General features: G+C 34.3%; 1 protein-coding gene across 3 annotated transcripts; it reads left to right on the forward strand.

Moving 5' to 3' along the window:
• Positions 1-11,409: 11,409 nt before the first annotated feature.
• LOC133672705 (histone-lysine N-methyltransferase SUVR5-like) lies at positions 11,410-22,118 on the forward strand. Of its 3 annotated transcripts, none has more exons than XM_062093197.1 (12): positions 11,410-11,697; positions 13,145-13,679; positions 13,970-14,272; positions 14,379-14,489; positions 15,011-15,121; positions 15,716-18,553; positions 18,883-19,044; positions 19,441-19,557; positions 19,646-19,749; positions 19,831-19,968; positions 21,136-21,223; positions 21,539-22,118. In XM_062093197.1, exons 2-12 carry the CDS (start codon positions 13,206-13,208, stop codon positions 21,644-21,646), a joined length of 4,554 nt encoding a protein of 1,517 aa, XP_061949181.1. In that variant the 5' UTR covers positions 11,410-11,697; positions 13,145-13,205; the 3' UTR covers positions 21,647-22,118. The 3 variants fall into 3 exon arrangements, with proteins under 3 accessions (XP_061949181.1, XP_061949182.1, XP_061949183.1); XM_062093198.1 differs by lacking the exon at positions 11,410-11,697 and adding an exon at positions 12,053-12,277; XM_062093199.1 differs by lacking the exon at positions 11,410-11,697 and having other exon boundaries at positions 13,537-13,679; positions 13,965-14,272.
• The last annotated feature ends 1,941 nt before the right edge of the window (positions 22,119-24,059 follow it).

Here is a 24,059-nt window from a genome sequence, read left to right on the forward strand (position 1 = left end):
ATATGGGGAAAAGTTGCGATAAAAACAAGGAGTGGAATTAGATGTGAAATAACATGGAAAGAAAACTCGAACCCACCATTGCAGATACCTCGTTTATGCCACTTAAGGAAGGGGAATTATTATTCAAGCAAGCATTAGCATTTAGAAGGCAGGATTGGGTTTAGCTCACGTTGCCCTAAGTGCATGTCCCTCGTGTAGGAATGGAGAGAAACTATGCCCAAGCCCATAAATCTTTAGGGCATGGAACAACCTTCAATGACTTTAGCATCATTCCAAAGAAGAATAGGTGGCAGCCCAAATCCCCCGATCGACACCCAATAAATCCAGCCATTTGAAATGGAGTTTAGAGAAACTAACACTCGAAGAAACATGGAAAGAGTGGATAATTTCATTTTTTAAAAGATAATATATTAGGCGAATATCTCTCAAATCAATCATGTTGGCTGAAATCATGTTGGCGAATATCTCTGAAATCATGTTGGCGAATATTCTGTTGCCTTATTCTGTCATATCTTCTAATATCATGCTTAGTTGTAAACATGTAATCTGTTATCAATTAAGGTATACATTTAGGTAGCTGTGTTTGGAAGTTGCACGGAAATAGTGCTTCTCCATGTATACATGTACTGGTTTTCTGAATCAATAGATGAGACCTTCAAATTCAAATCCTTTCTTCTCATGGTATCAAAGCTGTATCTAGTTTAATAAAATATCCTGGCCATTGCAGAGAAATGGCTACCTTGAGGAAAACTATCTCTCCTTATGACATAACCTCCAATGACAACCCTGGAAGTCTGTTGACACAAGTTCAACTGAAGGGAGAAAATTACGATGAATGGGCTCGTGCTCTCAAGATTGCATTGAGAGCAAGAAAATTTTTTGGCTTTGTGGACGGATCTATTGAGCGTCTAGATGAGGAATCGCCGGACCTTGAAGACTGGTGGACTAACAACTCTTTACTGGTGTCCTGGATAATGAACACTATTGAACCATCATTGAGATCAACTATGTCACATATGGAGGTGGCACAAGATCTTTGGGAAGACATAAAAGAACGATTTTCCATGGTGAATGGACCACGCATACAACAACTAAGGGTTGAGCTTGCTGAATGCAAACAGAGAGGATTGACAATTGTTGCCTACTTTGGAAAGCTTAAGAAATTATGGGAAGAATTGGCATACTTTAAACAAATATCGATGTGCAAGTGCGGCTTGTGTACCTGCAACCTTGGAGCGGCCTTAGAAAAGAAACGTGAGGAAGAGAAAGCTCATCAGTTCCTCATGGGAGTTGATGAAATAGTCTATGGAACTGTAAGATCAAATCTGTTGGCTCAGGACCCATTGCCAAATCTGAACAGACTCTACTCAACACTAGTTCAAGAAGAACATGTCAGAATCATATCTCGTGGAAAGGAAGAGCGCGGCAAGGTGATGAGCTTTGCAGTGCAAGCAGAGTTCAAATCACGCAAGAAAAATGAAGGAAAAGACAAAAATATGGTATGCAACCATTGTAATCGCACGGGACATGAATCTGATAGCTGTTTTCAGCTAATTAGATATCCGGATTGGTAGGGAGATCGTGCTCGTGGGACTGGAAGAGAAAAGGGAGGACAGTGAGGCATGACTCCTGTTGGCAGAGGACGTGGAGGATTGGTGACTCCTGTTAGTAGAGGACGTGGAGGATTGGTCAAAGCCAATGCAACTCAAGTCTCATATACTGATAGAAACGATACCAGTGGCCTTAGTGATGAACAATGGCAGACATTACTGAACATTCTAAACAATACCAAGACAGGGGCAACTGAGAAACTCACTGGTAAGTGTTCCTCCATGCAATGGATTATCGACACGGGTGCTTCTCATCATATGACAAGAAGGCTAGATTGTTTATCCCATGTCCGAGACATGGTAGAATGTCCTATTGGGCTTTCAAACGGGCAACAAACAGCTGCTACAAAAGAAGGAACAGTGGTGTTGAGTGACAAGTTGAAATTAGCAAATGTTTTATATGTGCCAAGTTTGCAATGCAATCTCATTTCGGTATCTCAGTTGATTGATGAATCTGATTGTGTTGCTCAGTTCACTAATAAAATTTGTACTATATAAGACTGCACTTCGAGGATGGTGATTGGTGCGGGTGAGATACGAGAGGGGCTTTACTACTTGCGAGGAAGGGCAACTATGGCAACAATACAAACTGGCAATGAGAAATCCTTCAATTTGTGGCACAAGCGGCTGGGACATCCATCATCTAAGGTTCTAGAGTTGGTTCCAAATGTTGGTACTGGTAAAATTAGTAGCTTACATAATCAAGTTTGCGATGTTTGTCTTAGAGCAAAACAAACAAGGGATAAATTTCATGCTAGTGATAATAAAACTTTGGAAAGTTTTCAGTTAATTCACTGTGACTTATGGGGACCCTATCGAACCACTGCACTTTGTGGTGCAATATATTTTTTAACCATTGTTGATGATTATTCGTGAGCAACGTGGATATACTTGTTGCTTGACAAGAAAGAAGTCTCAGTGAATTTGTGCAATTTTATCGCTTTGGTGGAACGTCAATTTAACAAACAAGTGAAAACGGTGCGAAGTGACAATGGTACTGAATTCATCTGTCTTGGCAATTATTTCCATAAGCATGGTATTTGCATGAAACTTCTTATGCAAGAACTCCACAACAAAATGGACGTGTGGAACGCAAGCATAGGCATACACTCAATGTGGCTCGTGCTCTGCGGTTCCAAGCAAATCTCCCTATCGAATTTTGAGGGGAATGCATTTTGACTGCTGGATATGTGATAAATCGGACTCCATCACTCATTCTGCATGGGAAAACACCATATGAAGTCTTATATGGTAAGACGCCTCAACTCGGACATATACGTGTGTTCGGATGTTTATGTTATGTTTATAACCAAGGACATAAAGGAGATAAATTTGCTAGCCGCAGCCGCAAATGTGTTTTCATGGGTTATCCTTATGGCAAGAAGGGGTGGTGAGTTTATGACCTTGAATTAGGAGTATTTTTAATTTCAAAAGATGTTGTGTTTTGTGAGGAAAAATTTCTTTATCTCACTGATGGCCAGCAAAGCCCATTTTCTGCGCATGTTGATTCTACCTCGGGTCCTATAATAGATTGGGTTAGTTTGGATGACAATGAGGGACCAAGCACTGCTCCGCATAGTCACATGCATGAAAATCTTGTTCCTCACATTGGGCAAGAGATTGGTAGGGAAACTGGGATAGACGATAATCTGGAAGGCAATGCATCAATACTTGAGTCCTCAACTGTCTTTCCTTCTGACACAACAGTAGTTCATGACAGCAGCCATGAGACTACACATGATAAGGGGGGTTCCAATGTTGTTGTAAATGAGGAATATTTGGGTCGAGGCCAACGCACCAAGATACCTTCCACTCGCCTGCAAGATTTTGTGACACACACCATATGTACGTTAAGCCCCTCGAAGAGTTTATCTTGCTCATCACAATCCTCAGGTACACCATACCCTATAGCTCATTATGTAAACTGTGATAACTTTTCTGCCCCATATAGACATTTCTTGGCAGCTATCACTGCAGGAACTGAACCTCAAACATTTGCTAAGGCCGTGAAAGATGAACGGTGGAGACAAGCCATGAAACATGAAATACATGCTTTAGAACATAATGGCACTTGGACTATGGAACCTCTTCCTCCTGGTAAGAAAGCTATCAGATGCAAATGGGTTTATCGAATTAAGTATGATTCTGATGGCTCCATTGAGAGATTCAAAGCAAGACTAGTGATCTTGGGCAATAATCAAGTTGAAGGGCTTGACTATAATGAAACGTTTGCTCCTGTCGCCAAAATGGTCATTGTCCGTACCTTTCTTGCTGTTGCTGCTGCCAAAAGCTAGGAACTTCACCAAATGGATGTTCACAATGCTTTCTTGCATGGTGATCTTGAAGAAGAGGTGTACATGAAGATGCCCTCCGGCTTCCGATCTCCTACTTTAAACCAAGTATGTCGTCTTTGAAAGTTTCTATATGGTTTGAGACAAGCTCCTAGATGTTAGTTTGCTAAATTGGCTGGTGCTTTGAAACAATATGGGTTCCAGCAATCTCATTCCTATTATTCTTTGTTTACTCTGCACAAAGGTACACTACAACTCCATGTATTGGTTTATGTTGATGATCTGATTATTTCAGGAAATAATAGTGCTGTCATTCACACCTTCAAACATTACTTAAGCACCTGCTTCCATATGAAGGATCTTGATTCTTTGAAATATTTTTTGGGCATTGAAGTTGCCCGCAACTCTACTGGTCTTTTCCTTTGTCAAAGAAAATATGCTCTTGACATCATTTCTGAAGTTGGCATGCTAGGCGTTAAACCTGTTGCTTTTCCTTTAGATCAAAATCATCATCTTCCATTGGCTGATGAACCACCTCTTTCAGACCCAGACCATTATCGTCGCTTAGTGGGACATTTAATTTATTTATCTGTTACAAGACCAGAGCTTTCCTATTGTGTGCATATATCTCTGAAATCATGTTGGCTGAAATCATGTTGGTAAATATCTATGAAATCATGTTGGCAAATATTATGTTGCTTTATTCTGTCATATCTCCTAATATCATGCTTAGCTGTAAACATATAATCAGTTGTCAATTAAGGCATACATTTAGGTAGTTGTGTTTGGAAGTTGCACGGAAATAATGTTTCTCCATGTATATATGTACTGGTTTTCTGAATCAATAGATGAGACCTTCAAATTCAAATCCTTTCTTCTCATAATAGATTTATAAGTTTTATGATATTTTGTTAGATTATTAAGTTTTTCTTCCAAATAACTTTGTCTTTTTATATTTTCTTACAAGATCTTTATAATGCATTTGAAGATTTATTATCATCTTTTTTTTCAAAAAAAAAAACTTTACAACAAGCTTGATTATGTAGCCTTTTCATTTAATTTATACTTTTTTCTTGGATTTTTCACCCAACACATTTTTTAGAGAATATTTAAAGAAATTAAAGATTTATTATCTTACAATTTTGTTCTTGTTAATTGCTAAAACTCTTAGAAAAGTTTCAAATCACCTCGTTGTGCTAATAATGATCATTAAGATTTTCATTTTAAGAAACTAGATTTACAAATACGAAGAATTATATTTTTCTACTTTGTCCATCGTAATTTGACTTGAATATAATTAAGATTTACAATAATAATAATATAAGAAAAAATTGATTATATTTATAAACTATTTTACAAGTGATATAAATCGGACATTCGAAAAATTATAATGGAAGATTTTTTAAGAGAAGTAAAAGAAAATAAAAAAATTAATTAATTGATAATTTTTTTAAACATGAAAAAGTAACATAGATTGCACAATTAAATATGAGCTTTTTTTAGGAGATGAGCTATAAAAGTGAACTTATTGATCTTTAACAAAATTAGCAAAGAACTTATTGATAATTGCCATCCAAAAATTAACTTATATGTACTTTTTCCAAGAGAGTTTACAATGTGAGAAAGTTTTGTGTACCAAAAAATAAGGTTGATTGTTTTTGGTTTAGTTTGGTTTTTATAAAAAAAATAAATAAACCAAAATTAAAAAAAAAATGAAACCAGTTTAAACTGATCGGTTTGGTTTGGTTTTTTAGGATAAAAACTTGTTCAAACTAGTTTGGCTTGGTTTTTTCATTTTGGCTCGGTTTAGTTTGGTTTTGGCTCAATTTTCTTGATTTTGGCTCGATTTTTTTCCAGTTTGGCTCGGGTTTTTTTAGGTTTGGGTTCGGTTTGATTTTTTTGATTTCAGGCTTATAAAACCGAACCGGTCTGTTTTTTAAAAAATTTTAATCAATTTAATCGGATTTTTTTCACGATTTGGTTTTTTCAGTTATTTTTTTTTTATTTTCTCGGTTTAATCAATTTTTCAGTTTTTTTGCTCACCCTACCAAAAAAAAATAATGAAAAGCCCTAAATATAGTATCCAAACTTTAATTAATTTTCTTATTTTAGAACATGACCTTCAAGTTACATATTTGTAAATTTGTTTTCCTAGATAGTCATATTGTTGATGCATTAATTTTCACTTTTGTTTCAATTTAGTACGTAGGATTTTAATTTTTTTTATTTGAATATATTAGTATTTTCAAAATGTTCAATCAAATACTTTAATCTATTTTTTATTAATTGCTATGTTTCCAAGTGATTGTCCTGTGAGTCTAACTAATATCGTTGGTACACAACTTCCATTCTCTCCATCGAATACATGAACTTTTTTATTTGTGTTAGTACATCGAACATTTTCAATTTTTCCAATCAAGTACCTTTTCAAAATTCATCAGTTTTTTACTCTTTTTTTTGACAAAAGGTTCTTATATTTTATAAATAAAAAAAATTAAAAAAAAAAGAATTGGAAAGATCATTTTCCTTTTATTTGATGATTCTTTGTTTATGATTGCATGATACTTTAGGGTTTAATGTTCAAGTGCTTAATTTAAATGCTTTTGGGCATGGATGGTATTGATGTGTTCAAGTATTATTGTGTTGTGCTTTAGAGCAAAAATAGTGTTTGATAATTAGTTATTTTATTGTGTTTAAATTTTTTATTATTAAATTATATTGTTGTGCTTTTGAGATACATATTCAATGGGCAATAAAAACTATAACATATTGAAAATATTTTAGCATTTATATTTCATTCATATCAGATTATATAAAACTTTTTAAAATGTTTATTATTTTGAGAAAAAAATGGATATCATGTGATTGCGCAAAATAAATAAAAAATATAACAGTTTTTTAATGAAATTAAGTACTTGTTTGGAACAATTGAGAAATAGTGTACCAAAAAGATAAGAAATTAAAACTCATTTTCTTAATTGAGAAAAAGTGAAAGTTGATGCACCAATAATGCAATTTTTCTTTCAAATGACATGTCATTAGTAAAAAACAAAGAAATCGACAAAAGTTGGAACAAAGGACTTGACTGGATTTTTTCATAAAGGCTGTGTACTTAAACAAAAATAATTCAATTCCATGTACTAAATTGAGAAAAGATGAAAAGTTGGTAGTAGTTTTTTCAATTTTAAATTGAGAAAAGATAAAGCATATATTTAATGTCTAATCTTTTATTATATTTTTTTTTTATTGAATACCTCAACTTCAATTCTACATCTTGTTTTTCAAATATGTTACTTTTCAGAACATATGTTAGAAAATTGATGACATGGTTATTATCATGTGCCACATGACCAAAAAAAATCTGGATTAAAAAAAATCAAATAAAAATAATTTAATTGTTAAAAGAAAATCAAATGCAATTGAAATATCATGTAAAATATAAATTTTTATTAGAGATAACAAACTATTTTAAAATAAAAATTGAATACATCCATAAATATTTAACTAGTAATTTTATTTTATTTTATTTTCAGTTTCATATGATTATATTTTTTATAATAGTAATTTATTTTTCTCAATCCATACTTTATCAGAAATTGTTATGAAATATACTATTGGTGACAGTGATAGTGTAATTTGAAGTATTCAAAACAAAAAAAATGATCATTAAAAGAATAAAGATTGAATTTGATTTAAAAAAATGACATGACACCTTTTAATTTAGATAGACCAACATGATTTGCAAGGAGATGAGAAAGGAAAAAAAAAAAAAAAGCTCATCAAATCTCAACCATTGTTCCCTCGACATGTGTTAGGCCACTAGCAAGAACGCGGTATGCACTTTCAACGTGGTCGTGAAAGCTGTTGTTTGACAACCTAGAGACTTCTTACACGTTCTTTAAAAACAACATACGTCTCCTACCTACTAGCATTTGCAACACAGACACCAACATATGTTAACTGCTCGTTTACCTCAATCCTTATATTTTGTTTAATTTCAATTTTGGTTCTTTAATACTTAATTATTTAAATTAGCTAAATTTTTTTTATATTACAAAATCAAGTTTTTATCTGATCACTAAAGATATATTTTTTTTAATATTGTAAGATCTCCTTATCAAGACAATCAAAACAAATTACCAAGTCAAATCAAATAAAGCTAACACAAAATGATCAATTTGAAAAGCAAAAGCTTGAGGAGCTGAAATTAAAAAAAAAAACATGAAATTCCCCTTTGACTGTGCAAATCACTCCTTGATGTTAGCAGGAAAAAAAAAAGAACTGAATATTTCTTTAACCTTTACACCTTATCTTAGAATCTCTAATTAATTATTTTAAATCAATTAAGTTGGATTTTGTTTCACAAAATCAAGAATTAATCTAGCAATGAAACATTTTCTAAATACTTCACACATAAAAAACAAATCATTAAGACCAATTGCAAATCACAGTAATGTCAACAAAAAACAAATTAAAAAACCAAAGTGTAAAAAATCTTAGAGACCAAAAAATAAAACAAGAAACCATTGTTTGAATGAACAGTAGATCTCCTCATAGGCTATAATGTTTCACTGATGCCTATAAGATTTTTTTTATATATAAAATATTTAAATGATTACACTATTTTTTCTGAATAAGATCTTGGAAAGTATTGAGTAGCAGTATATTATATTCAAAAAATTGAACACAATAACTGTTTAAATTAACAGTGGATATTCTCATATGTTATAGTGTTTTACTTATACTTTTCTTGATAATATTTAAATGGTTACAATGTCCTTTTTAAAAGAGATCTCAAAAAGTATTAAGTAGTAGTATATATATTATGTCTAAAAAATTGAACACAATACCATACATACATATATACATTACATACATACAAATATATATATATATATATATATATATATATATATATTGTTATTAATTTATTCTATCATTTAAAAAGTCCTAATTCGTCACTGAGAACATTAATAATGTAAAAATATATCATTTTATTGGTTACTTTGAAAATCAATGTTTTTAAAAGTAGGAAACATCCAATCATGTCTTTAGAACCTTTCAAAATTACAAAGCAAGAATATAAAATAATTCAAAGAAAAAAAAATCAGCGCCTCAACTTTTTAGTTCTATTTTTTTAATGATCAAGTATTTTAATTTTTTTAAATAGGTTGTCAAATTGTTAAAAACTCGACAATCAAGTGAATTTTGAAATTCTAAGAGAGAATGTCTTGTATCGCTGTTAAGTATTCATGGATCACTTACAATATGAATTATTTTAATTGTTATGTATAAGATGATGTGATAAATCAAAGGAAATTAATCCTTTAAAACAAAATAATAGATGAAAACAAGATTTAGAAGGAGTAAAAAAATTGTTAGAGAATAATATAAATCATATCTTGGGCTCTCATCTAACAGCTTAAACTATTGGGTTGAGATGGTTTTTTGATATGGTATCAGAACCTTGATGACCAAACGGTTACGGATTCGAATATCACTATCCCTATTTATTTGATAAAAATTAAGCATAAGATACTGTGGCTCTGTGCAAGTTTCAAGTCTAAAGGGTTTTCACTTGAGGGGATATGTTAGAGAATAATATAAATCATATCTTGGAGCCTCTTCTAACAGCTTAAGCTATTGGGTTGAAATGGTTCTTTAACAAAAATAAAAAAAACATAAGTGTTTTTTTTATTTACGTGGGTATCCTAGCCAGCTTGTGGGTGCCTCGACTAATCCCACGAGCCTTGAAATTAAAGACCATATAAGCTTTCAATGGCCCTGAGATTTGTAAGACTCAAACTGATAATCTTTAAAGAATAAACTTAGAACCTAATCAATTAAGTTATATCTCTCATGTTAAAAAAAATAAAAAACGTAAGCATTATTGTTCTTAAGAGAGATGGAAAAGACGGTGAGAAAAAGAAAAACAAAGAAAGAAAAGGAAGTCATCAAAAATGGATCTCATGCGATGAACCCGATGAAAGTAAAGGAGGAGCATGCAGCTATGATGATTACCTGTATAATTAAAATTTAATGAGTTCATTTCCATTGCCCCATTACCATTATTAATAACAACAACCACTAATATATCAAATGAAAAGATTAGAAAACGTTTTTTTATTTAAAAATATTTTTGTTTTTTATCTTCAATATCAACATATCAAAATTATAAAAATTATTAATTTTTTTTCTTTTCAAGATAAATATATATTTTTAAAAATTCTAATAAAAAAAGATATCGCAAGTGTGCATTAGTGCTCCTAAATGGATCATCTACAGCCTATCACTTAACACCAAAATGATAACATTCTAGCGGTGACGGTGAAAAGATGATGCGGTGGAGACCATAGTTTTCTCAGCCGTGGTGTGATGCTAGGTAATTGACATAGTCATAATGCTTACAAAAAAATCTTTGTAAATGTTGAAAAAACTCTTTTAAATAAATTAATTATCTCTTTGATGATTATATAATCAAATAATTTAACATAGTAATTCACTTCAAAACTTACATTATATTGTTGCCTTGATTAATTGAATATCTTAACAATTTTCATTAAACACACTATCCATTTATGAGGTAAATAGAAGAATAACAATTTTTAGAGCTTTATTTCTACAGAAATCAAATTTATTATTTTAAGAGTATGAGTAAGTTTTATTAATATGAATATTGTTTAATTTATTAGGAAGACAATAATTTATGCCATGATTTTAGGAAAAAAATCACATTATTAATAACTAATAACACAAGTTAAGAGAAAAAAAAGGCCTTATTATCATTATTGCGAGTTTATAATTAAAAAGCTTAAGATTTGTTAAAAAAAAAAACAAATGAATTATGGAGACCCAAATACTATATTGTAAAATATTATCTTACCCTCAGCATCAAGTTTATATAACCATATATAGAATCATTTAATATCCTCTAAAAAAAATAGCATTTAATATAGGTTCATTTCCATATCAATTAATAACGATCTTGAATTAAATATGACTAGTAATATTGTTTCATTTCTCTAAGTATAATGTAGTTTTGTTGGCCTTGTAATTTGTAGGATGATATATTTGTTTGCAATTCAGTCCTTTTATTAGTTTTTAATTAAAATTAATTATTTTTTCCCCTCAAAATGTCTTTTATCTCTAATAAAAAATTTTCAATTTCACCTGCTATAAACAAATTAAAAAATTGTATTTGAAGAGATCAAAATGAGAATTTAAAAAAGAATTAACAATTGACATTGGATAATGGTGATTTAAAAAAAAATTAACTTAAAAAATCATTATTAGGGACCAAACTATAATTTACTCAATCATATGGTGAAAGAAAAAAGAAAAAGAAAAAGAAAAAGAAAAAACCAAAGATATGCGAAGACGTCGTTGTTGATAATTCTATTATGGTCTCCAGCATAAAGCCCACGAATTTCTACCCCTTCACTCTCCCATGGACACCACAAACATAAGCCGAAATACCCCATAAAAAGCCCTAAAGAATAGCACTTTCCCTTGCCCAATCCATTTAAAACTCTTCGAAAACACATCCTCTTGTTGCTCTCTCTCTAGATATATACATATGTTTCTCCTTTCCTCCCTGTTTTTGTTTTTGGTCACGGGACCTGTAGCAGCCCAATTGCCCGCAGAAACACATCTCACCACCCTAGCCGAATTTGGTAGAGACATAGGAAATTGCAACCAAGAAATAATAAAAAAACACACACAAATCCCCGCTAACCTTGCTGCCCTTGATGCCATAGCCTATCAACGCAACAACACCACTCCTGGGAAAAAAAAAGGTCATCTCTCCTTGCAAACACACTCTCTTATTCTTTAAAGCTACATTACAGTGCCATACCCATCTCTTATTTATTTTGTCTTTTGACTTATTATTATTGTTGTTGTTATGTAGGTATGTGTGTCACATTTTATTTTCTTGCAAGCAATTGTAAGACCTAGCTATAGCTGTTGGTATGTATGCCTGGTATATAGCTGCTGGTGCTGGTCCTGGCAAAAAAGAAAGAAAAAACCCTCAGTACCCTCGAGAAAAATAATAGACATGCAATTAAAAACAAACCCTTTTTGATTTAAGGACTTTTGCTTATGGATTTTAGGTTTAATTAATTAAGGGGTTCTTATTTGATTTTGGATCAGATAGACCGCGCCTTCTAGGTCATGCATGTTTCACGTGATGTTGATCGTGTGCAAAATCTGGTTGTGGGTTTTGGATAGTGTGAATCCATTATGGGGTTCTTACAATTACCGTAACGATTAATGGTGAAATGATGTTAAGGCAGGGTTCAATGGCACATTTTGTATCTGGGTTTGGTGGGTTAGGGTTTTAGCTGATAATCTCTGCAAAAAGATCGAGTCTTTGAGGTGGGTTTTTGATTTCAAGGATCTGAGCCTTCTTTAATTTTTGTTATCAATTAATTTATAATGTTTGTTTTGATTAATGTGTTGTCTTGTTGCGCTGCATTGTCTTGGTACTGTAGCAGAAGCTATGTGTTACAGATTTATAATTGCAAACAGTGAAATAAAGTTCATTTTTTTTCTTTCATAGACCTCTGTAATGTACATGTTTCTGCGCGATTGCATGTTGATTTCAATTTTGCAGAAACCCCTAGATTTTGATGAATTCTGTATTTGTTATTTTCTGCATTTTATTAATTTGATAGATCCAATTCAATCATTTTTTTAAAAATAATTGACTTGATGGAATTTTTAATTGAATGTATTTGCAGACGATTTTCCTCTTCTTTTATATTAATATCAGCACCTGTGTTTTTTTTAAGTAATTGCACATGCATAGATTATGCTCATTTAATGAGGTTAGATTTAGGGAAAGAAATGATAACACTTGGCTAATTTATTACAAATAAGCAACCATGGTAAGTTATGCACATCAGGTGACCTGGATGAGATACAGAATGAAGTGACTTTATCCAGACTGGTTCTATTATTTTATGAAATGATAGAATTTTACTGGACTAATATCGAAAAAGATAAAGAAGTAGAAATTGCAAGTAACTAGGTCTGGGATTTGGAATCATTAGGCAAGTCAATGTCTTTGAGTTTTATTAACTCTAGAGAGAAATGATAACTACAGTTGTGATTTTTTAAAGGATGTTCACTTTTTATAAAGGGAATGAATAGCAACAGTGAAAAATAGGGAAACGAGTATGACTTTTTTTCTTTTCTAAACGTTCTTCTGACTGTTTGATGTGTTGACCTTCACTTGAACAGGGAAATGAGTTTGGAATGACCATTACATGCTATGTGTGGCTGCAGATTTCTAGTTTAAAATATGGATGTGATTCCTTGTAACGGTGTTCAGTATGTTGGAGAATCTGATTGTGCTCTACAGAGTTCAGGGACAGATTTTACTTATGATGGGGATTCTAGTAATTTTAAACGTGTAGAACAAGTTGAGATGAATGATGGTAGAGTAAATGACTTATTGCAACATGTAGAAGAGTCTCGTACAGAAAGACAAAGTGAGGGCCAATGGACGGTGGACAAATTATCCATCTCTAAAGGTGGAGCTTCGTATTCTGATTTTCAGGTGGAGAGCCAAAGGTTATCTTGTGATTCTCAGGATTTTGAAGAAGATGGCATAAATGTACAGGATTATTGCACAGAACCCTGTACAGCCTCTGAAAACTCTAATTTAATTATTGATACCATTGAAAGTGAACCAAACGACTGTAAATATGGAGAGCCATCTCTTTCAGAGCCTCAGTGGCTAGAACATGATGAATCTGTGGCACTATGGGTCAAGGTAACTTTTTTTTTTTAAATTTTTATTGTCTTAACTTAAATGAAATAAAAGACGCTCTTTAGCAAATGCTGCAGTTTCTTTATACATTGAAAGATGGAATTTGTTGATTTTAAGACATCACATGCCATGTGCTTGAAAATTTATCTTGAGGCTTGGATTGTGGAGCACAATCCTTTTTGGGGCTCTCCTAGTTTTGTCCTTCATTTGCTCGTTTTAAAAAGGAAGTGTTTTTTATCCGTTGTGCCGAGCTTGATTTTCATGCTGATACTTCTATGATTTTCCAAGTATAGTGGAGAGGGAAGTGGCAGGCAGGAATCAGATGTGCACGGGCAGATTGGCCATTATCAACTTTGAGAGCCAAACCAACTCATGATCGAAAGCAGTATTTTGTGATATTTTTTCCGCACACCAGGAATTATTCCTGGGCAGATATGATGCTCGTCCAACCGATCAATGAATTTCCAGAGCCTATTGCATATAGGACTCACAAAATTGGACTAAAATTGGTTAAAGATTTGAGTGTTGCACGACGGTTTATAATGAAAAAGTTGGCTGTTGCCATGCTCAATATTGTCGACCAGTTTCATTCCGAGGTATTTTTTTTACTGCTTTGCTGTTTTTTTTTTGAACTCTGATGGAAACTCATACCTTTGTTCCTGTTTCCTTGAAATTTCTTTGGTCCTTTCAAACTTGTCATAGGCTTTAATAGACACAGCTCATGATGTGATGGTCTGGAAGGAATTTGCCATGGAGGCTTCACGGTGTACTGGTTATTCTGATCTAGGAAGAATGCTTCTGAAACTTCAAAATGTAAACTCCTTTCCCCCTTGATAGTGTAGGTTCTAAGTCTTGAGATTTTTTCCTATTTCTTTCTCTAATACAACAATTAAAACTTGCAGTTTATAAAGCAAGCCTCTCCCCCACTAATTGATACAGCATTGCATTTGTTTCTTTGGTTTTTTATGCATTGAATGCATGTGTTCATATAGATGTGGGAGATAGGTAGTAGGTAGCAGTTATGAATACACTTTACTGCTTGGAAATTAAGTACTTTTAGTTGCATTTCTTTGTTTTTTTTGTTTATGAATTTAGTCTTATTTCATTATGTGCCAAGTTCCATGCTCAATGTGCTTTTCTTTGTAGATTGTAAAATTTAGGTGCATTTGGTCATTTCATGACATTTTTTCACCTGGCACATGTTAGAACCAGGATTTGTTTTTATTTTGCTTCCATTTACCAGTTTTTTTTCCTTTGGATTAATTTAAACACTGAACAACTCCCCCCCCCCCCCCTGTTAATGATGATGTAATGCCACTTCTCCTTCACTGCAGATGATATCGCAACGGTACATAAATTCTGATTGGCTGCAGGATTCTTTTCAATCTTGGGTACAGCAATGTCAGGTTGCATGTAGTGCTGAATCAGTTGAATTGCTAAGGGAGGTATGTGCTAACTTGGCTGTCTACACATGTTTATTTGACTACAGGTTGTGCTTTAGGTGTAATACGCATTTTGCCAAAGTTATAATAGAATAAATTTTGTTCCTTGATATGGTATGTGATATATCCATCTACGCGTTAGAATTTCTCAAAAATTGAAAAAAAATATGGCAGGTTAATGTCAACTTACCTAAATCAACTAAAATTAATTTATAATGCAGAAACATCCAATTCATGTTTTTGCTTCTCGTGATTAATTTTGGAATGTTTAACCAGTAACCAGTTGATGCATATTTAATGTATTTGTTATAGTAGCTGGGCTGCATGATTTGCACAACTGTATATGATTGAATTTCATAGAAAGTGAATGCCACTCAACCTGTGGGCAGATAAACTTTCAGTAAAGTAAGCCTGTCCCTATTTTAGGTTAACCCTGTCTCATAGGTTGCTTTTTTCATGCAAGGATACATGGTGGATTGCTGGGCCATTAGGCTTCAGCTTGCACCTGTGCTGCCCACCTTCCTTTTGGTGCTAAGTTGTATCATCTTATATTTTTGTCTCCAAACATTTGTTGATTCTGACTTTCTGTGATTCAAGGAATTGTCCAATTCTATCCTATGGAATGAAATTGACTCTCTCCGGGATGCATCAGTGCAATCGACTTTGGGATCTGAATGGAAAACCTGGAAGCATGAAGCTATGAAGTGGTTCTCAACCTCTCATCCCATAACAAGTGGCGGAGATATGGAGCAGCAGAACTATGATAGTCTCTCCCCAACCATTAGTCTTCAAGCTAGCAGGAAGAGGCCAAAGCTTGAAGTTCGTCGTGCAGAGACACATGCTTCCCAGATGGAGACAAGCAGTCCACTTCAAACTATGACTGTTGAAATTGACTCTGAGTTTTTCAGTAATCGAGACACAGTCAATACTCATACTTTAGAATTAGAGATTTCAAAAGAGGAGGATTCTAGGGAGGTAGCTGCACCTTTAGAATCACCTTGTAGCGTGGCTGATAGATGGGATGAAATTGTAATTGAAGCAGGAAATTCTGAGCTTGAACAGATCAAGGGTGTAGAAATGACTCCTGTTAATGAAGTTTTGGGTAAAAAAAGCATAGAACATGGGAGTAAGAATCGCCAGTGTACAGCTTTTATTGAATCTAAGGGAAGGCAGTGCGTGAGGTGGGCTAATGATGGTGATGTTTATTGCTGTGTGCATTTGGCCTCTCGTTTTGCCGGAAGCTCCACAAGAGGAGAGGTAAGTCCTCCGGTTCATGGTCCATTGTGTGAAGGTACCACTGTTCTTGGTACTCGATGCAAGCATCGGTCTCTACCAGGTTCTGCATTCTGTAAGAAACACAGACCCTGGCCGGACACAGAGAAGACCTCAACTTTGCCAGAGGATCCCCATAAGAGAAAACATGAAGAGATCTTTCCCAGTTCAGACATCACATATTGCAAAGAGATAAAATTGGCTGGACAAGTTGAAAATCCTCTTCGAATGGAACCTGTCTCAGTCATGGATGGAGATGCCTTTCATGGAAGGAACAGCTTGATCGAGAAGCTTGAGCACCCTGACCATGATTGCAATAACTCTGAGATGCTGCACTGCATTGGCTCAATCTCCCTTGATAGTAGCATCCCTTGTCCTGATAGTCCAAAGCGCTATTCGTTGTACTGTGATAAACACATTCCTAGTTGGCTCAAGCGTGCTAGAAATGGTAGAAGTAGGATAATATCAAAAGAAGTGTTTATAGATCTTTTGAAGGACTGTAGCTCATCACAACAGAAATTGCATTTACATCAAGCATGTGAGCTTTTCTACAAGATTTTCAAAAGTATTTTCTCTCTAAGAAACCCTGTTCCTATGGATGTTCAACTTCAGTGGGCCCTCTCTGAAGCTTCTAAAGATTTTAACGTTGGGGAACTCTTGTTGAAGTTGGTTTTAACTGAAAAGGAGAGACTCAGAAAGTTATGGGGCTTCGCCGTGGAGGAAGATATAAAAGTTTCCTCCTCTGTCATAGAAGAACCAGCAGTTTTGCCATTGGCTATTGATGGTAGCCAAGATGATGAAAAATCTATTAGGTGCAAAATTTGCTCGAAAGAGTTTCTCGATGATAAAGAGCTTGGCAACCATTGGATGGACAATCATAAAAAGGAAGCACAGTGGCATTTCAGAGGTCATGCTTGTGCCATCTGCCTGGATTCTTTTACTAACAGAAAAGGTTTGGAAACCCATGTGCAGGAGAGACACCATGTGGAATTTGTTGAACAATGCATGCTTCTACGGTGCATTCCTTGTGGCAGCCACTTTGGGAATACTGAGCAGTTGTGGTTGCATGTCCTCTCTGTGCACCCTGCTGATTTTAGGCTGTCAAAAGGTGATCAGCAGCTTCATCTGTCCATGGGTGAGGAGAAAGAGGAATCTCTGCAGAAACTCGAGCTACAAAATGCAGCACCAGTGGTAAATAACTCTGACAATTTAGGTGGTGTCAGAAAGTACATTTGCAAGTTCTGTGGCCTGAAGTTTGATTTGCTGCCTGATCTTGGCCGCCACCACCAGGCTGCTCATATGGGACCAAATCTATTCAGCTCTCGCCCCCCAAAGAGAGGTGTTCGGTATTATGCATATAGATTAAAATCTGGAAGACTTAGCCGCCCTAGATTTAAGAAAGGTCTGGGGGCACCATATAGCAGCATCAGGAACAGTGTGACTGCTGGTCTGAAGAAACGTATCCAGGCATCAAAGTCACTTAGCAGTGAGGGACTAAGCATACAGTCTAATTTAACTGAGGCAGGTACTCTTGGTAGACTAGCAGAATCTCAAAGCTCAGAGGTCGCAAAGATATTGTTTTCTGAGGTTCAGAAAACAAAACCTCGGCCTAATAACCTTGATATCTTAGCTATTGCACGCTCTGCTTGCTGCAAGGTGAGCCTAAAAGCATCACTGGAGGGGAAATATGGAGTGTTGCCAGAGCGTTTTTATTTGAAAGCAGCCAAGCTCTGCAGTGAGCATAACATTCAGGTACAGTGGCACCAAGAGGAGTTTATCTGTTCCAGAGGATGTAAGAGTTTCAAGGACCCAGGATTATTCTCTCCTTTGATGTTTCTTCCAAACGGTTTAATAAGTAAAGAAATTACACATTCATCTGATCATGTAAACAGTGAGTGGGAAGTGGACGAGTGCCACTATGTTATTGATGTGCATGATGTGAGAGAAGGGCCTAAGCAAAAGGCTACTGTCTTGTGTAATGACATAAGCTTTGGGAAGGAAACGATACCAGTGGCATGTGTTGTAGATGAAGATCCCCTGGATTCTCTCTATGTCTTGGCAGATGGTTCTGATGGTCAAATCAGTAATTTCCCCAGGCCCTGGGAAACTTTTACTTATGTAACAGGGCCATTGCTTGATCAATCTGATAGTCTGGACATTGAGGTATCTTTTGGTTGGTTATCTATTTTTTTAATTTTAAATTCAATTTGATTTTGATTATGGCCAAGTGTATGAATGTGGAATGCACTTGGTTGTTCTCCTACCTTGGAGATGATTGAACCCTAGTTGGCTACTGAGGACACTGCAATTCAAAATATAAAACACATACACTCAGACATGCATACACATAAAGATTGAGAGGAAAGGAAGAAAAACACTTTGCAAATATGCTCATGCATGTCATATAATATCCATATAATTTTGGAAATGGATTTATGTATTAAACGCACTGCCTTTTTTCTGTTCCCTCAACACCATCCTTTTTTATGTAGAGTTTGCAATTGGGGTGTTCTTGCCATTATCCAATGTGCTGTCCTGAAACTTGTGATCATGTTTATCTCTTTGACAATGACTATGAAGATGCGAGAGACATATATGGGAATTCCATGCTTGGCAGATTCCCATATGATGATAAAGGGCGGATTGTTTTGGAGGTAATTCTATTTTCTTTTTACTGTTGCAAATAGTTACTAACTACCACTCCAATGTTGATGCTCTTTTGATAGCTAAGAATGTATGATTGACTAGCTGCATATGGAATAGCTTCCTCATTCCTTGAACTTTCTATTTTCATGCAAGATTTTTTATTGGCCTGCTGCTTTCAAGAGTAGAGTATGGTGACTGATATATGCTATTGTTTCTCCCTTTTATATCACTTGCCAATTTGATTCTGTATTCTGCATGTTTAATTTCTGTGCACAAGCTCTATTTGACAAGCTGATATGGCCTTTTATTTTGGCTCTCTCTCTCTCTCTCTGCCTCTGTGTGTGAGGCATACATGTTTTACTGGTGAGACTTGCATTTTAAACATTTCTTGCAAAATCGTGCAGGAGGGTTACCTTGTTTATGAGTGTAATAGCATGTGCAGCTGCAATAAAACTTGCCCGAACAGAGTTTTGCAGAATGGAATACGAGTGAAATTGGAAGTCTTCAAAACAGATAATAAGGTAACAAACCTTCCCAATTAGAGTTTTGCTTTCAATTGTTCACTGTTTCTATAGTGCCATATTAACTTCTGTCTTTGCTGAAATACAGGGTTGGGCAGTCAGGGCAGGTGAACCAATCCTACGTGGTACATTTATATGTGAGTACATTGGGGAGGTTTTAGATGAACAGGAGGCAAACGATAGACGTGACAGGTTATCAACTTTGGAAGATGCAATTTTGGCTCTTTTTTTGTTTTCTTGTTATGTTTTGAATGTGCTTTGTTTGGCTTTTAGGTATGGTAAAGAAGGTTGCAGCTATATGTACAAAATTGATGCTCATACCAATGATATGAGCAGAATGGTTGAAGGACAGTCCCATTATTTTATTGATGCCACAAAGTATGGGAATGTTTCACGGTTCATCAACCACAGGTAGGGAAAGTTAGTTATATTCCTTGCAGTAGTCTTCTCTATGGTTCGAGAAATTTGCTTCTTGTATGCAAATGTATCAATTATCAATCTGAACCAATCAAAATCGCCCCATGCTTGATTTAACTACTTGATTTTCTGTAAGGTGAAGATGTTGGCTAGGTTTAATGCTGCCTTTCTTTAGATGTTTCAGGCGTTAGCTTGATGCCTTGATGTTATATGGATTTAGATTTGATGATTGCTGTATGTATGCACTTACATACATTTATAAGCTTGAGTTCTGTTCATATGAAAAAAGGCAATACCAAATTATCAATGCCTTCAAAAAATTTCATAATTCAAATGATGTCTCTGTGATATGATAATACGTAGGTTAATGTTATCTTTAACGGATGAAAATGTTAATAATTGATTGCTAAAGTAGATTGCTAGTTATATAGAAGAGAAGCAGAAGAACAGCTAAGATCTAACATATGAGAAACATCAAGCAACTCCAGAAGGTAGTTCTTAAAAGACCTGATTGACTTTGTCGAATCAGGGAACCAAGGGGGACCATTCATGGCCTTTATCTCATGCAGTAGCTAACTGTTTGGCCAGAACTGCAAACCAGTGAACCTGATACCTTGTTGATTTATACAACGAATTTTTTTATTGAACCAGTAAACAAAATATTAAAAAGAATTTTTATAGAGGGCGCCGCCTTTGAAGTATAGCTAGACATTTTGTTATATTTAAGTGACGGTTAGCAACATCCTAATGATTGCACAAGGACATCTCTATAGCCTCTTTTTTTCTAGTTTGATGGTGGGATGGTTTTAAGATTCTGCGAGAAGGGAAAAAAGGAGGTGATAATTTCATAATAGCCATAAAACACATTACCATTCACCTGCTTCTCCTTTTTAAGGAGTGGGGTCAATTCACAACATGCTCATCAAAGTTAGAAGCCTTAGCTATTGGCTTATATTTTAACGTATAAACTTTCAAATGCATCAAGATATGAAGAGAGTGTGTTATCCTATATTTTAAGGGAAGAAAAGCCTCGAGAGTGAGGTAGATGATGGAACAGGGTTTGGTAGTTGATTAGTTGTCTCCAGTCTTTTCTGGCCTTTTAATTTATCTGCATGAGGCTGTGCTTGTTGATTTACACTGGACATGTGTTTATGTTGGCAGCTGCATGCCAAATCTTGCAAACCACCAAGTTCTGGTCAACAGCATGGATTCTCAGCGTGCTCATATTGGTCTTTATGCAAGTCGGGATGTAAGTACTCTCCTTATTCCTTCTTGAATATCAATTATTGTACACGAGGAGGATCTATATGCGTTTTTCTAAAATTTTTATATGAAACTTTTAAGAACATTGACTTTCTTATTAGTTCAAGGGAAGGGTATTTTGTGGGATGCTTTCTGGGCTCTTTGCCCATTCATGGTGCCTGATGTAGTTGGTATTTATCTTTATGTCGATGTAGTTCAAGGCATACTGCATCTATTTTTTATTGAACTTATTGATCCGGTACTGTGTTCGGGTAGATTATTAGTACATTTCATTTTATTTGGTTAACCATATCATGTGCAGATATCTTTTGGTGAAGAGCTGACATACAACTATCGGTATGAGCTGCTGCCTGGAGAAGGCTATCCTTGCCATTGTGGAGCTTCCAAGTGCCGAGGCCGCCTCTATTAAATCCTAAATAATATCCTGCCCTACCCTGCTTGAAATAATGGGATGTGGAGATCCTGACATGAGAATCAGATTCGGATCTGTTCAAGGATATTATTCCTTGCTGGCATTTATTGGCTGATCAAATCATAAGCAGGTTGAGTGGATTTGGCGTCAAGCTGACAAGATATTGGCCAGTCCCGAGCAATGGAGGCAGAGGCCTACGGTCCTTGGAGCTACAATCATCTTCGTGATGAATTTTTTTTCCTAGTTGCCCCGGCAAGTAGCTAGTGTTTATTCTCATTTATTGATACACTTTCATCCATAAAAGAGGACGTCCGTAATTGTATCTTGGCTTGTTTGCTAGTAATGGAGTTTAGTGCATAGTGTAGAAGGTTTTAGCCCCCCCTCCCCCGTTTTAAGATTGTAGGTACATGTGCTCTCCTGTTGTAGCTATTTTTTCATGCTAATACATAAATTACTAGTTTTCAAATAATGCTCCATAACCATGCTTACCAAGTTTCCGCATAATCGAGGTGTAAGTGTTACTGGAGAAACTAAGCTTCTGGAAAACATGTAATGTAACCATCGAATGCTCCTGGTTTTCCCAGCACATTTTGGTTTGCATGCGCTGGGATGGCTTGCATTGAAAATGAATTAAAAGTCATTGCTACTCGTTGCAGGTGAAATCTGGGTTTCTCTGTTATCCGTATGAATCAACAGGGGCTCTAGCGAAGTCTTCCATGTGATGTCAAAGCTTTACAGGGATCAGTCCAGTACCAATTTTGAGAGATAAATTTGTAATTTGCAAGGTTTTTTTATTGGAAGGTTCAGTTTCATCTTTTCTTCCCTCTCCCATTTATTTCCCTAGCATCTATAATTATTCATGCGTAAGAGCATCTTCAATGTAAAATATTAAATTAAAAAGTTAAAATGATAAAATAGTTTTTTAAATAGTATAAATATGGTTTTTTTGATTATGTACATTTTAATGGTAAAAAGATATTTAAAAAAGCTAATTATATTTTAATATATTTCATATTAAATTAATTTTAATATAATTATATAACTAATTTAGATATTTTATATATAATATAATTATGATGTTATTGATTATATAATTAATATGAGTAATTTATAAAAGTAATATAAAATTAATGAAGTAATATGAAAGTTAAAAGATATAATTTAAAATTAAATTTAAAATTTATTTATATGAATATTTTTAATTTTCAGTTTTATATATTACTGTTAAAAATTTAATTTTTTAAAAGTAAATTCAAATTCAAACTTTGAAAAAAATCGCCAATATTTTAAATTTTGATTTTCAATTATTTTTATAAAAAATTCAAGTTTTGAAAAAATGACCGCCAACATTTTAAATTTTAAAATTTTAAATTTTTAAAAAATGACCGCCAACATTTTAAATTTTAAAATTTCAATTTTTGAAAAAATAACTGTCAACATTCTAAGATTTCAAAATTTAAAAAAATAATCAATTTATAAATATTCTCATATATCTTAACATTTTTTCTCATCATTTTTTCTCTCAAATCTTTATTATATTTCATTAAAATTCATCATGAATCATTCTAATTTTTATTTTTATGATGCTTTTGATTTTGATGATGACACTCCTGTGTTCGCTTTTCAAGTTGCTACCGCTATGGTTGCTGAAGAAGAATCGAATAATTAAGGGCGGAGAACAGGGTATCATGGCTCTATTTTTTGTCACAATATTGTCAATCGTAATATAAAGGAAGGTGAGTTAAGGTTATATAATGATTATTTTGCTGAAAATCCTAAATTCATTGAAAGTCAATTTCGAAGAAGATTTATGATGATTCATCGTCTTTTTCTACGGATCGCAAATGCAGTGGAAACTCATAATCCATATTTCAAACAAAGGACAAATGCTCTTGGTGTTCTTGGTTTATCTTGTCTTCAAAAGGTAACTGCAACTTACAGAATACTTGCATATGGTATTCCTACAGATCTTACTGATGAATATCTTCAAATTGAAGAAAACACTGCGATAGATAGTCTTAGAGCTTTCGTTAAAGCAATCGTAGAAGTTTTTGGTGATTGGTATCTAAGGGCATCAAACGAGGCCGAATTTGTCGATTATTATCAATTGGAGAGCAACGTGGATTTCCAGGGATGTTAGGGAGCATTGACTGAATGCATTGGAAATGAGAGAAATGCCCAATTGCATTACATGAGATGTATACTGGTCATTATCGTGAACTAACTATAATTCTAGAGGCAGTGGCTTCACAAGATCTTTGGATATGACATGCCTTTTTTGGAATGCCTGGATCATTAAATGATATTAATGTTCTTGATCAGTCACCTATCTTCGCTGCACTTGCTGAAGGTCGTACTGCTCCTATCAATTATACAATTAATGGACATGAATATACAATGGAATACTATT

Source organism: Populus nigra, chromosome 14 (genome assembly GCF_951802175.1).
Source record: "Populus nigra chromosome 14, ddPopNigr1.1, whole genome shotgun sequence".
In the NCBI taxonomy this organism is placed as follows: Eukaryota; Viridiplantae; Streptophyta; class Magnoliopsida; order Malpighiales; family Salicaceae; genus Populus; species Populus nigra.